The sequence below is a fragment of the Oncorhynchus kisutch genome, linkage group LG19 (genome assembly GCF_002021735.2).
Source record: "Oncorhynchus kisutch isolate 150728-3 linkage group LG19, Okis_V2, whole genome shotgun sequence".
Taxonomy (NCBI): Eukaryota; Metazoa; Chordata; class Actinopteri; order Salmoniformes; family Salmonidae; genus Oncorhynchus; species Oncorhynchus kisutch.
Genome location: NC_034192.2, coordinates 41,999,690 through 42,015,561, shown reverse-complemented (window position 1 = coordinate 42,015,561; position 15,872 = coordinate 41,999,690). Strand labels below are relative to the sequence as shown.

Here is a 15,872-nt window from a genome sequence, read left to right as displayed (position 1 = left end):
TAAAGGATATAGTATAGATTCCACATTATGGTGCATTCGGAAAGTATTCAGACCCCTTGAATTTTTTCACATTGTGTTACGTTACAGCATTATTCTACAATTGATTAAATTGTCTCCACCCTCGTCAATCTACACACAATTTCCCATAATGACAAAGCAAAAACGGGTTTTTAGATTTTTTAGCAAATTTCTTAAAAAGAGAACTTAAATGTCATGTTTAAATAAGTATTCAGACCCTTTACTCAGTATTTTGTTGAAGCACCTTTGGCAGTGATTACAACCTTGAGTCTTACTGGGTATGACTCTACAAGCTTGGCACACGTGTATTTGGGGGAGTTTCTCCCATTCTTCTCTGCAGATCCTCTCAAGCTCTGTCAGGTTGGATGGGGAGCATCGCTGCACAGCCATTTACAGGTCACTCCAGAGATGTTTGATCGGATTCAAGTCCGGGCTCTGGCTGGGCCACTCAAGGACATTCAGAGACTTGTCCCAAAGCCACTCCTGCGTTGTCTTGGCTGTGTGCTTAGGGTCGTTGTCCTATTGGAAGGTGAATCGTCACCCCAGTCTGAGGTCCTGAACGCTCTGGAGGTTCAAGGTTCTCTCTGTACTTTGCTCCGTTCATCTTTCCCTTGGCCCTGACTAATCTCCCAGTCCCCGCTCTTGAAAAACATCCCCACAGCATGATGCTGCCACCACCAATTCTTCACCGTAGGGTCGGTGCATGGTTTCCCCAGATGTGATGCTTGGCATTCAGGCCAAAGAGTTCAATCTTGTTTTCATCAGACCAGAGAATCTTGTTTCATGGTCTGAGAGTTCTTTAGGTGCCTTTTGGCAAAGTGGGCTGTCATATGCCTTTTACTGAAGAGTGACTTCCGTCTGGCCACTCTACCATAAAGGCCTGATTGGTGAAGTGCTGCAGAGACGGTTGTCCTTCTGGAAGGTTCTCTCATCTCCACAGTGGAACTCTGGAGTTCTGTTAGAGTGACTACTGGGTTCTTGGTCACCTCCCTGACCAAAGCCCTCCTACCCCGATTGCTCAGTTTTGCCAGGTGGCCAGCTCTAAGAAGTTCCAAACTTCTTCCAATTAAGAATGAAGGTGGCCACTGTGTTCTTGGGGACCTTCAATGCTTCAGAAATGTTTTGGTAACCTTCCCCAGATCTGAGCTTTGACACCATCCTGTCTCAGAGCTCTATGGACAATTCCTTCAACCTGATGGCTTGGTATTTGCTCTGACATGCACTGTCAACTGTGGGATCATATATAGACAGGTGTGTGCCTTTCCAAATCATGGAAACAGGATGCACCTGAGTATCATAGCAAAGGTCTGACTACTTATGTAAATAAGGTATTTACATAAGCAAACATTTCTAAAAACCTGTTTTCACTTTGTCATTATGGGGTATTGTGTGAAGATTGATGAGGAAAAAAAAATGTTTAAGCAATTTTAGAATAAGGCTGTAACTTAACAGAATGTGGAAAAAGTCAAGGGGTCTGAATACTTTCAGAATGCACTGTAAATAGTAAATCTGTCCTTTTTTCCATTCCATCACATCTGATACTGTGCAAGTACTCTAAAAGGTGTCTGACCACCCTGTGCATTGTGAAGATAGTCTCTGAAAACCACTGAATCACAGTTCAAAGAACACCACTACAGTGCCTTGCAGAAGTATTCATCCCCCTCTGCATTTTACCTATTTTGTTGCATTACAACTTGTAATTTGAATAGATTTTTATTTGGATTTCATGTAATAGACATACACAAAATAGTCCAAGTTGGTGAAGTGAAATGAAAAAATTCAAAAAATGATTTTAAAAAAACTACGGAAAAGTGGTGTGTGCATATGTATTCACCCCCTTTGCTATGAAGCCCCTAAATAAGATCTGGTGCAACCAATTACCTTCAGAAGCCACATAATTAGTTAAATAAAGTCCACCTGTGTGCAATCTACGGGTCACATGATCTGTCACATGATCTCAGAATATGTTCAGAACACCTGTTCTGAAAGGCCCCATAGTCTGCAACACCACTAAGCAAGGGGCACCACCAAGCAAGCAGCCCCATGAAGACCAAGGAGCTCTCCAAACAGGTCAGGGACAAAGTTGTGGAGAAGTACTGATCAGGGTTGGGTTATAAAAAAATATCCTTCACTTTGAACATCCCACAGAGCACCATTAAATCCATTATTAAAAAATTGAAAGAATATGGCACCACAACAAACCTGCCAAGAGAGGGCCACCCAACAAAACTCAAGGACCAGGCAAGGAGGGCATTAATCAGAGGGGCAACAAAGAGACGGAAGATAACCCTGTAGGAGCTGCCAAGCTCCACAGCGGAGATTGGAGAATCTGTCCATAGGACCACTTTAAGCCGTACACTCCACAGAGCTGGGCTTTACAGAAAAAAAGCCATTGCTTAAAGTGTTCGCCAAAAGGCATGTGGGAGACTCCACAACATATGGAAAAAGGTACTCTGGCAGGTGAGACTAAAATTGAGCTTTTTGTCCATCAAGATAAACGCTATGTCTGGCGCAAACCCAACACATCTCATCACCCTGAGAACACCATTCCCACAGTGAAGCATGGTGGTGGCAGCATCATGCAGTGGAGAGGTTTTTCAGCGGCATGGACTGGGAAACTGGTCAGAATTGAAGGAATGATGGATGGTACTAAATACAGGGAAATTCTTGAGGAAAACCTGTTTCAGTCTTCCAGAGATTTGAGATTGGGACAATGATCCTAAGCATACTGCTAAAGCAACACTCGAGTGGTTTATGGGGAAACCTTTAAATGTCTTGGAATGGCCTTGTCAAAGCCCAGACCTCAATCCAATTGAGAATCTGTGGTATGACTTGAAGATTGCTGTACACCAGCGGAACCCATCCAACTTGAAGGAGCTGGAGCAGTTTTTCCTTGAAGAATCCCACTGGCTAGATGTGCCAAGCTTATAGAGACATACCCCAAGAGACTTGCAGCTGTAATAGCTGCAAAAGGTGTCTACAAAGTATTGACTTTGGGTGGTTGAATAGTTATGAATGCTCAAGTTTAGAGTTTTTTTGTCTTATTTCTTGCTTGTTTACAATAACAAATATTTTGCATCTTCAAAGTGGTAGGCATGTAGTGTTAATCAAATGATACAAACCCACAAAAAAGCCATTTTAATTCCAGGATGTAAGGCAACAAAATAGGAAAAATGCCAAGGGGGGAGAGGTGAATACTTTCGCAAGCCACTGTACACATCAGATGTCCACCCTTTCAAGATCATGTAACATTTAACCATTTTGATCTGCCTCAAGTGGGGCTTGAACTCACAACCTTCTACACAACAACACATGCTGCTCAAAGCCAACCATCTTTGCCAACAGAGACTAGTCTGTCACTCTGTGAGCAGCATGCTGCTTTGTATGTACTCCAGCCAACATGCTATGGGTGAGTTTCACATCCATGCAACCCACTTTGTCTTAAACACCACCTCCTTGCACTATTACCTCAGAAGAAATAAAGAATCAATCTCTAATTCGAGGGTCAAAAGGTCTGAACCAATAGGTCAGAGGTTGTGCACTATTACAGAGCCATGCAAAGCCTCAATATCTGAGCTAAAGGGACAAAGGGCCAGCACAAAACAACCGTGCACCACCATTATGATTCCATGCAGAACCTGAACTAGCCTGAGCTCCATGACGCTGGTGACGTTGCCCGATGGGTAGATGCGTCTGATGTAGTTGAAATCGCCCACGTAGAGGCTGCCGTCGATGCCCCACGCCAGGGCCACTGGCGCCAGCAACTTGTTGCCCAGGGCCTGCCCGTTGCAGCTGGGGCACGAGATGCTGCGGCGCCGACCGTTCCCCATCACTGTAGAGATGACGGGAGGCTGCAGCGAGATGAACTGGTTCTCACCGCTGCCTTTGTAGAGGATGCCTGAAAAACAGGAAAAATATAGAGAGTAGTTTCTATGTAATTGATGAGAATGATGACTTTGAGCTGTGCTAATTATAATAATTGTTATAATAATTTGTTATATGCTGTTTACAACTTTACATAGGTAGAGTGACTACCTATGTGCATATTTCGATGTCTCATGAATTGTGATATAATTTTTGTAAGGAACCTGTTTAGTGGGATTCATAAACTCATCAATTAATAGTAACCTCTTTACAGAACATGATGTTCTTTCAATCTCGCCAGGACCCTTTTCCATTTCCTCCCAGTACTCCACGTCATGGCGAGGAGGGTTAGACAAACGCAGCAGACAATATACCTTGCAAAAGTAACGGAACTTCAAATGAACTTCATCAGTCATTACAGATAAATATTTGATCGAGGGGAAAATATAACTTTTTTTTTTCGGGGGGAGGGATATGGTGGAGTAGACTTCAAAAGAAAAAAAGAAGAAAAAACATCAAAGTGGTGAATTGCATACTGGGAGCACTTAATTATTCACACCCTGGCAACGCGTTTGAATTCCGACACTCTCTCTTCCTCATTACCAGATCGATGGCAGCACTGAACGCCCGGTGTAGCACCGCCGGTTCCCTTGACATTACCCCCGCACATCTCAATGTATGTTTGTCCCTCTCCGATTAGTCCCTTTCATTGATTAATTAAAAGGGGGGGAACTGAAATGAAGACTTTCTCTAGGGAGACCGCTGGCAAGACAATCCCACTGCTCCGTTTCTTTGCAACAGAGAGCATTACAAATGTGCGGCTAACAAAGATTAATGGGTACGAGGGACGGCATTGTGTGTGACGCCATCAAACGGATGACCTTGGGGATTTAATTGCACTGCGATCCATCTGTCTGCTCAGCTACATCCTATGTGAGTGATCTAACGTTGAACGAGGGCTGACTCGAAAGCAAGTATTCCCGATAGCCCTATTGCAAAGTAATAACCAAGTAATTATGGAATAACCAGCACAAGATGTCACACATTACCTTCACTATCATAATGCTGAATTTACCCTAATTACACCAAGTCCCAATGAGAGTATCTTTTTTACATATCCAATATAGAGTACAGTATAAAAAGCTTGAAACATTACACCTTACTAAAAAGTCAGATTAAATATTTTCTAAAAATATTAATTTAATGATTAGGTAAATTTGGCAGCCTGCCCCCAGCACCCTACATTTACACTTACATGTTTACATTTGAGTCATTTAGCAGACGCCCTTATTCAGAGCATCCAAGTTACTGTATTCATCTAAAGATAGCTAGGTAGGACACAGTCACTTCAATCACAGATATGTCTTCCCATAAGCCATTAGAAAGTCTAATGTAATTAATAAAATACGCACATACATTTTACCCACCTTCTATCTAGCACACACATTAACGGTCTCACCCACTTTACAGTCCCTCTCTCTCTGACAGAATCTGTCTGACAGAGCTACAATATGTCACTGTACCCAGGCTAAGGCCACTGAACATCTGAACATGTTTGTAGGGCTCAACAGCCTTGCTTTAACAGAGGGCATATAGCCACTTTGCAGCATAGATGGAGGGAAGGAGGGAGGGAGAAGGGGGGAAGAGGTGTAGAGGGAGCATAGCTACAGCACAGGCCTTATCTAGTTAGACAGGCCCCAGAGAAGAGCGAGAGAAAGACTTAAGAGTCCTCGCCAGAGGAGGAGAGGAACACTCTTAACTAGATCACAGTAGACTCCTCAGACAGGGAAGGCAAGGGGAAAATGGAGACAGTCACCAGAAGGAGAAGGACTGATACTATATAGCTATGTTTGGAGTCACCAGGAAAGAGATGAACTGATACTATATAGCTATGTCTGGAGTCTCCAGGAGGAGAAGGACTGATACTATATAGTTATGTCTGGAGTCTCCAGGAAAGAGAAGAACTGATACTATATAGCTATGTCTGGAGTCACCAGGAAAGAGAATAACTGATACTATATAGCTATGTCTGGAGTCACCAGGAAAGAGAATAACTGATACTATATAACTATGTCTGGAGTCACCAGGAAAGAGAATAACTGATACTATATAGCTATGTCTGGAGTCACCAGGAAAGAGAATAACTGATACTATATAGCTATGTCTGGAGTCACAAGGAAAGAGAAGAACTGATACTATATAGCTATGTCTGGATTCACCAGGAGGAGAAGGATTCATACCACATACAATTGAAGTCGGAAGTTTACATACACCTTAGCCAAACACATTTAAACTCAGCTTTTCACAATTCCTGACATTTAATCTGAGTAAAAGTTCCCTGTCTTAGGTCAGTTAGGATCACCAGTTAGGCCTCCTTGCTCACACACACTTTTTTAGTTCTGCCGACAAATGTTTGATAGGTTTGAGGTCAGGGCTTTGTGATGGCCACTCCAATACCTTGACTTGGTTGTCCTTAAGCCATTTTGCCACAACTTTGGAAGTATGCTTGGGGTCATTGTCCATTTGGAAGACCCATTTGCGACCAAGCTTTAACTTCCTGACTGATGTCTTGAGATGTTGCTTCAATATATCCACATAATTTTCCTGCCTCATGGTGCCAACGATTTTGTGAAGTGCACCAGTCCCTCCTGCAGCAAAGCACCCCCACAACATGATGCTGCCACCCCCTTGCGTCACGGTTGGGATGGAGTTCTTCGGCTTGCAAGCCTTCACCATTTTCCTCCAAACATAAGGATGGTCATTATGGCCAAACAGTTCTATTTTTGTTTCAGCAGACCAGAGGACATGTCTTCAAAAAGTACAATCTTTGTCCCCATGTGCAGCTGCAAACCGTAGTCTGGCTTTTTTATGGCAGTTTTGGAGCAGTGGCTTTTTCCTTGCTGGTTATGTCGATATAGGACTCGTTTTACTGTGGATAAATATACTTTTGTACCCATTACCTCCAGCATCTTCACAAGGTCTTTTGCTGTTGTTCTGGGATTGAATTGCACTTTTCGCACCAAAGTATGTTCATCTCTAGGAGACAGAAAGCATCTCCTTCATGAGCAGTATGACGGCTGCGTACTATTGTTTGTACAGAAGAACGTGGTATCTTCAGGTGTTTGGAAATTGCTCCCAAGGATGACCCAGACTTGTGGAGGTCTACAATTGTTTTCTGGGGTCTTGGCTGATTTCTTTTGATTTTCCCATGATGTCAAGCAAAGAGGCACTGAGTTTGAAAGGAAGGCGTTGAAATACATCCACAGGTACACCTCCAATTGACTCAAATGATGTCAATTTGGCTAGCAGAAGCTTCTAAAGCCATGACATCATTTTTTAAATTTTCCAAGCTGTTTAAAGGCACAGTCAACTTAGTGTATGTAAATTTCTGACCTACTGGAATTGTTATACAGTGAATTATAAGTGATATAATCTGTCTGTAAACAATTGTTGGAACAATTACTTGTGTCATGCACAAAGTAGATGTCTTAACCGACTTGCCAAAACTATAGTTTGTTAACAATACATTTGTGGAGTGGTTGAAAAACAAGTTAATGACTCCAACCTAAGTGTATATAAACTTCCGACATCAACTGTAGCTATTTCTGGAGTCACCAGGAGGAGAAGGGCTGATACTATATAGCTATGTCTGGAGTCACCAGGAGGAGAAGAACTGATACTATATAGCTATGTCTGGAGTCACCAGGAGGAGAAGGACTGAAACTATATAGCTACGTCTGGAGTCACCAGGAGGAGAAGGACTGATACTATATAGCTGTCTGGAGTCACCAGGAGGAGAAGAACTGATACTATATAGCTGTCTGGAGTCACCAGGAGGAGAAGAACTGATACTATATAGCTACATCTAGAGTCACCAGGAGAAGAAGAACTGATACTATATAGCTATGTCTGGAGTCACCAGGAGGAGAAGAACTGATACTATATAGCTATGTCTGGAGTCACCAGGAGAAGAAGGACTGATACTATATAGCTGTCTGGAGTCACCAGGAGGAGAAGAACTGATACTATATAGCTACATCTGGAGTCACCAGGAGAAGAAGAACTGATACTATATAGCTATGTCTGGAGTCACCAGGAGGAGAAGAACTGATACTATATAGCTATGTCTGGAGTCACCAGGAGAAGAAGGACTGAAACTATATAGCTATGTCTGGAGTCACCAGGAGAAGAAGGACTGATACTATATAGCTATGTCTGGAGTCACCAGGAGGAGAAGGACTGAAACTATATAGCTACGTCTGGAGTCACCAGGAGGAGAAGGACTGATACTATATAGCTGTCTGGAGTCACCAGGAGGAGAAGAACTGATACTATATAGCTACGTCTGGAGTCACCAGGAGGAGAAGAACTGATACTATATAGCTGTCTGGAGTCACCAGGAGGAGAAGAACTGATACTATATAGCTATGTCTGGAGTCACCAGGAGGAGAAGAACTGATACTATATAGCTATGTCTGGAGTCACCAGGAGAAGAAGGACTGATACTATATAGCTACGTCTGGAGTCACCAGGAGGAGAAGGACTGATACTATATAGCTACGTCTGGAGTCACCAGGAGGAGAAGGACTGATACTATATAGCTACATCTGGAGTCACCAGGAGAATGACTGATACCATACAATGTAGCTTCGTCAGGAGTGTGACTATAGCGGAGCACAACTTGCATGTTTTATCAAAGAATATGAAATGTACAGCATTAGGGAGGTAATACATTGCTAGTTGTGAAAATACAGTTGTGATATTTATTTATCAGACTGAATTTGTTAAGGGCCTCAACCTGCAACCAGACACTGCACATGACACATTTATGAAATTGCTTATTCCAGTTACTAATAAGCATGCACTCATTAAGAAACTTTCTGTAAAAACTTTTAAATCATTGTGAATTGATGAAGATTTGAAAAAGTGTATGGTTGAGAAGGATGAGGCAAAAGGAATGGAAAATAAGTCTGGCTGCACAACAGATTCGCAAACGTACTGCAAATTGAGAAATTATGTGACTAAACTGAATAAAAAGAAGAAGAAACTACACTATGGAACATAGATAAATTACATAAAGAATTACATTTTGGGCAAAAAGGCAAACTAAGCTTCATCATTCATTGAATCAGATCACAAGCTACTTTAATGATTTTTTTCATTGGGAAGATTAGCAAATTTAGGCATGACAGCAACAAACGCTGACACCACACATACAAGTATAACTTATCAAGTTATGAAAGACAAGCATTCTAACTCTGAAATCCGTGAAGTGAGTGTGAAAGAAGTGAACAACCAACAATGGCAAGCCACCAGGGTCTGACAACTTGGTTGGAAAATTACTGAGGCTAATAGCGGATGATATTGCCACTCCTATTTGTTATACCTTCAATCTAAGCCTACTAGAACGTGTGTGCCCTCAGGCCTGGAGGGAAGCAAAACTAATTCTGCTACCCAAGAATAGTAAAGCCCCCTGGCTTTACTGGCTCAAATAGCCGACCAATCAGCCTGTTACCAACCCTTAGTAAACTTTTGAAGAAAATAGTGTTTTGACCAGATACAATGCTATTTTACTGTAAACAAATTGACAACAAACTTTCAGCATGTTTATAGGAAAGGACAACAAGCATGGCACTTACACAAATGACTGATGATTGGCTGAGATAAATTTATGATAAAAACATTGTGGGATCTGTTTTGTTAGACATCAGTGTGACTTTTGACATTTTCAATCACAGTCTGCTGATGCTATATCATGCTATATTATGGATAAAGACTTACCTGTCTAACAGAACACATCTGTGTTCTTTAGTGGACGCTTCTCCAACTTAATCCAGGTAGAATCAGGAATTCCCTAGGGCAGCTGTCTAGGCCCCTTACTTGAATTGTTGTTGTTGTTTTTTTACTAATGACATGCCACTGGCCTTGACTAAAGCCAGTGTGTCTATGTATGCGGATGACTCAACACTATACATGTCAGCTACAATAGCAAGTGAAATCACTGCAACAATTAACAGAGCTACAGTTAGTTTCAGAATGGGTGGCAAGGAAAAATGTAGTCCTAAATAGTTGAGACAAATCATTCACTAAACCCTAAACCTCAACTAAATCTTGTAATAAATCATGTGTAAATTGAGCAAGTTGAGGTGACTAAAGTGCTTGGAGTAACCCTGGATTGTAAACTGTCATGGTCAAAACATAGTGATACAACAGCAGCTAATATGGGGAGAAGTCTGTCCATAATAAAGCACTGCTCTGCCTTTTTAACAACACTACATACGTACAGGCAACAGTTTTGTATCAACTGGACTGTTCAGTCGTGTGGTCAGGTGCCACAAAGAGGGACCTCGGAAAATTACAATTGGCTCAGAACAGGGCAGCACCGCTGGCCCTTCAATGTACATGGAGAGCTAACATTAATTATATGCATGTAAATATCTCACTGCTCAAAGTGGAGGAGAGATTGAGTTCATCACTACTTGTTTTTGTAAGAAGTGTTGATATGCTGAATGTACCGAGGTGTCTGTTTAAACTACTAGCACACAGCTCGGACACCCATGTATACCCCACAAGACATCCCACCAAAGGTCTCTTCACACCCCCAAGAACAGACTATGGGAGCTGCAGAGTACTACATAGAGCCATGGCTACATTGAGCTCTACTCCACATCAGGTAACTGATACAAGCAGTAGAATCAGATTTTAAAAAACAGATAAAAATACATCTTATGGAACAGCGGGGACTGTGAAGAAACACACATAGGCATAGACACACACACATGATAAGACACGCATTCTACACACACGTACACATGGATGTTGTATTGTAAATATGTGATAGTGGAGTAGTGGCTTGAGGGAACACAATAAATGTATTGGGTAAATTGTTATGTAATGTCATGTAATATTTTAAACTGTATATAACTGCCTTAATATAACTGCCTCCAGGTCGCAGTTGTAAATGAGAACTTGTTCTCAACTAGCCTACCTGGTTAAATAAAGGTGAAATAAATCAAATTAAAATGCTGCTGGACCCCAGGAAGAGTAGATGCTGCCTTGGCAGCAAATAATGGGGATTCTTAATAAATACAAATGCAAATACAAAACTAATCCTCATGACTATGTGAAATATCGCATGCCTACGAACAAGGCCGACAAGATACAGTATATTAAAATATTAATACATTGTTAAAGGCATACACAATTACATAATGTACACACTTTTCCCTGTAATGCCATCATGACATGGCATGTTGTGCCTCTGACATCTAAGGGTCTGTTGACTGGGAAACGGTCAATTATTTCACCCACTTGACGTACTATCTGTGGGTGAAACTAACGGGATTGTGAAATGAAAAGTCAAATATTTTTCACCTTTCCTCATTAAAGCAAATTTCTTAATATATTTGAAGGGTTAGAAAGAAAGAAAAGGAAACTGAACCCTCTTTGGAGTCCTGATAGTAAAGACAAGGAAGACACCATCTGTATCTGCATGTGTCCTTCATTTCAGTCATTCATGTAATCAATATCAAACTACACAAATCTGCCAAAACAATGCTACCTCATTTCTAATAAACATAATACATCCAGACAAATGCACATTGATACCCAAGCTAATGCAGGACACAATACGTATTTGCATATCATATGCCGAAGATGAAATGCATATCGCATCTACACATCTGTTGATCATGAAGCTTCACATCTAGAGACAGCGATCCCCCCCACTGTGCGCTGGCGCTGCTGTGTGAAGGCTTTGAGACGAGCTAGCTTTACCCTGAGACAGGTGGGATGAAACACAATGCTCTGGCAGCAGTCAAGCTGGAACAGTTCTCAATGTTCTTTTTCAACGCTCTTTGCAAAACTTTGTGTGATAGATGTTTTTGACAGATTTGGTTCAGCTAAATATCAGTTATTTTTTTAATGTTTAACGAACATCCAGGAAAACACATAGCATCTTGGGGTAAACACAAAAGACGCAGATTGACTTCTGTACACTAGTTCTATAAAACATTTCCTGAAGAATTCTGTGAGCAATAATCTGTTAAGGGAACCCAGTTTTGTATAATAGCTGAGGGTTTTTTGCTACCAGAACTACTGCATATTGAGCAGATGTTTGTACATTGATACCCATGTAGCTCAGTTGGTAGAGCATGGTGCTTGCAACACCACGGTTGTGTGTTTGATACCCAAGGGGTACTCACAGACTACTGTAAGTCTCTCTGGATAAGAGTGTCTGCAAAATGAAAAAAAAGAAGATATATACAGTTGTAGTTGGAAGTTTACATACACTTAGGTTGGAGTCATTAAAACTCATTTTAAAAATCTAAAGAAATCAGCCAAGACATCAGAAATAAAATTCTGGTTCATCCTCTGGAGCAATTTTCAAACGCCTGAAGGTACCATGTTCATCTGTACAAACAATAGTACGCAAGTACAAACACCATCGGACCACGCAGCCGTCATAACGCTGAGGAAGGAGACACATTCTGTCTCCTAGAGATGAACGTACTTTGGTGCGAAAAGTGCAATTCAATCCCAGAACAACAGCAAAGAACCCTGTGAAGATGCTGTAGGAAACGGGTACAACATTATCTATATCCACAGTAAAACAAGTCCAATATCAACATAACCTGAAAGGCCGCTCAGCAAGGAAGAAGCTACTGCTCCATAACTGCCATAAAAAAGCCAGACTACGGTTTGCAGCTGCACATGGGGACAAAGATTGTACTTTTTGGATAAATGTCCTCTGGTCTGATGAAACAAAAATAGAACTGTTTTGTCATAATGACCATCGTTATGCTTGAAGGAAAAAGGGGGTGGCTTGCAAGCCGAAGAACTTGTCTGTTTTTTGTTTTTTTACACATATACCAAAAGGCGCCCTTCTTTGAGGCATTGGAAAACCACCTGGGTCTTTGTGGTTGAATTAGACATTTTGAAATTCACTGCTTGACTGAGGGACCTTACAGATAAATGCATGTGTGGGGTACAGATTTGAGGTAGTCATTCAAAAACATGGTAAACACTATTATTGCACACAGAGTGAGTCCATGCAACTTATTATGCGACTTGTTAAACACATTTTTAATCCTGAACATATCTAGGCTTTTCATAACAAAGGGATTGAATCTTTTTTTGCTCAAGACATTTCAGCTTTTCATTTTTAATTCATTTGTAAAAGTTAGAAAAACATAATTCCACCAACACGAGGTGTGAATACTTTCTGAAGGCACTGTATGTATATAATGGTGTATAGACATTATGGATATTATATGAATAGAAATGGTGCATACAGCACTAGTTATACAGGATGAGCCTTGACTAGAATACAGTATATACATATGAAGTGGTTAAAACAGTATGTAAAATGTTTAAAGTGACCAGTGTTCAATGACTATGTACATAGGACAGTAGTTTCTAAAGTGCAGGATTGAGTACAGGTTGGTAGCTAGCTAATGAGATTACATGACTGACCAAGGTGTAAAGAAAATGCCCGAGAGTGGTTTTGGAACAGCCCGCAAAATTGTTTATGAAGGTATAGCCAATTCAAGACAGGAATAAATCAAAAATTGCACCGGTAATATGGGTCATATCTTTTTACCTTTTGGGCTAGAAACAATCAGTTTTTGCTGTAGTAATGGTATAACCATGACAGTAAAGAATCTGCACTCACTTGTTTCTCTATGGCTCAAGCTCAATCATTACAACAATGATTATCGGGGAATTGTTTAAGGATGTTGCATAGAGCATCTCAAACATTTCCTTAGGTAAGGGTATAATTTAAGGGTTTTATGGTCATGTAGCCTATGGCAAAAGAGTCTCTGGTTACCATGGATACAACCTGATTCACTGACAGAAGGTCTCCTCAAAGAGATCCCATTTATTTTGGGAGATCCCAAAATAGAACTTCTACATTCAAGACAGGAGAAACAAATTGATTCAGAGATAATAAAACAGTTATTTTAGTTAATTTTTTCTCAACTTGTTTCTATTACTTTCTAGTACGTCAAGCTACCTTGCAGAGTAGGTAGCTAGTTAGCCAGCTAGTTTTGTAGACGTGGATTGTGTACCTTCCATTGTTTAGCTACCTAGCTAGCTAGCTGGTGGATGTTTTACTTTTGAAACTAGGGCAGAGGAAAGTAACATTCACCTTTACAAATGCTTTTTACATTCATATCCATATCAACGGAACATTTAAGGGACCTCATGGCTACCCTCAAACTATTCACTTAATTTAAGGGTGGTATTCACTTGAAATGTTTAGTGGAACTGACTTCAAGTTAAGGGAAAAGATAAGGGGAAAATTAACTTAAGATGTTTTATGCAACAGGGCCCTGATCATGCAGTATGTTTTTTTGTCTGTTTGGAGTTTTATTCTTACGCTCATTCAAAAGAGCAGTGTGGATGATAAAAAGCTAAGAACTACAGTATAGGTTTCAGTAACTTCTTTACAGATAAATGTATCCCCTCTTGGCCCGCAAATGCCATCTTGTTGCAAAACAGCCGAGTAGGGTGGAATCGCTGAGTAGGATGGGAGCTCTGCACCCCGGGTCATTGTATCTGATTTATTCCATCATTAATATGAATGATCGACCTGTCAAAACTCTCCTCTATTATCTGTAAATGGTATGATGAACCATATTTAATCTTCATCTGAGTATTTAATGCTGTATTTGAGATTAGAGACCTCCTGAAGCTTCCATCTTACCACCGCACGCACGCACGCACGCACTCACAAACACACACACACACAGCATCGTCATTGATCAGTGTAAAAAAAAGTCTTACCATTTTGAATGTCCAATACATGGTGCTTGTCCAGCATCCATCCCCCCATGTTAGAGGCATCCAGTTCATAACCTTGTAAAATGGCCGTCCTCTTCTCCCAGAGGATCATATCTAGACATGATTCATACTCATATCCCACAGACACTGGAAACAACAATGGTATATAATGAATCTATCAATATCTGTAAAAAAAAATGATGAGGCTTGTACTGTATAAAAAAAAGCCTGAAAACTTGTAAAATCTCTTAATGATTGTAGAATCTTCTCTCTAGGAATGAGGTATACTCTCAGATGAGTGTTTACTAGTATGCCAATAGGCATTACAAGCATATAAAGTCTGAGATACTGCTAGCTCACAGTGCATCTGGATGTCAAATGACCATATTACCTGAAATAATATGTGGGTGATTTGAATTAATTTATGGACCAAAATACAACAGCGTGGGCATGACGTTAAAAATAAATCATTTTCCCATGGTTCAACTAGTGAGTAATTACACATGCAAAAAAACTAAGTCAGCAGAGTAGTGCCCTTCAGAAATGCAGCCGTCTGGGATTTCTCCTTGATATTTTTCACACCAGCTGTTATACCATATTACAAAACAATGATGCCTCTGACTGCAAAAACAATCAGGAAGTTCAAAGGATATCAATGCCAGGATTTTATCCAAAGTTCAACCTCCTAGACTACACTAGGACCTGACACCACGATCAGACGATGTTTACATAACATCTCCATACAGCTGTTTGATCATCGTTGGGAACTCACCTACAGCCTCTGACAAGCCGTAGACCTTCTGGTTGTAGGCGTCAGTCTTGTCCCAGACAAAGGTGTACGAGAGGTCGGGAAAAGCAGGGAATGATTTCTGGAACAGTCTGCCCATGACAGCAATCATTAGATGGACCTTCATGAGTCCGAATGGGAGTCGTTCCTGGGTCATGAGGACCTTGAGGATGGGCTTGTAGCCGGACGTGCGGGAGCTCAGGTAAACCAGATTGAGGTCACTTCCAGGTATGGCCACATCCTCATGTAGGACCTATGAGTTTGAGCAGAATTCGTTATGAAAAGGTACGGAACATATAACTGAGTGCGTTAAAAAGTTACTTTTCAAAATGTCTGTGCTGCAACAATGGTACATCGTTAATGTGACAAACTCTCTCACAGGATGAATTCAACTTTACCAAGTGCCAAGTTTGCTTGC

At 41.0% G+C, this 15,872-nt stretch overlaps 1 protein-coding gene across 1 annotated transcript in view; it reads right to left on the bottom strand.

Annotated features, from left to right (window-relative positions):
* si:dkey-237h12.3 (teneurin-3) overlaps positions 1-15,872 on the bottom strand; it is a 157,679-nt gene that overhangs the window by 25,523 nt on the left and 116,284 nt on the right. Inside the window, exons 17-19 of the mRNA XM_020509186.2 lie at positions 15,440-15,707; positions 14,671-14,814; positions 3,667-3,916 (exon numbers count right to left, since the gene is read on the bottom strand). Of these exons, the coding sequence (XP_020364775.2) occupies positions 3,667-3,916; positions 14,671-14,814; positions 15,440-15,707 (662 nt within the window). The remainder of the gene's footprint in view (positions 1-3,666; positions 3,917-14,670; positions 14,815-15,439; positions 15,708-15,872) is intronic.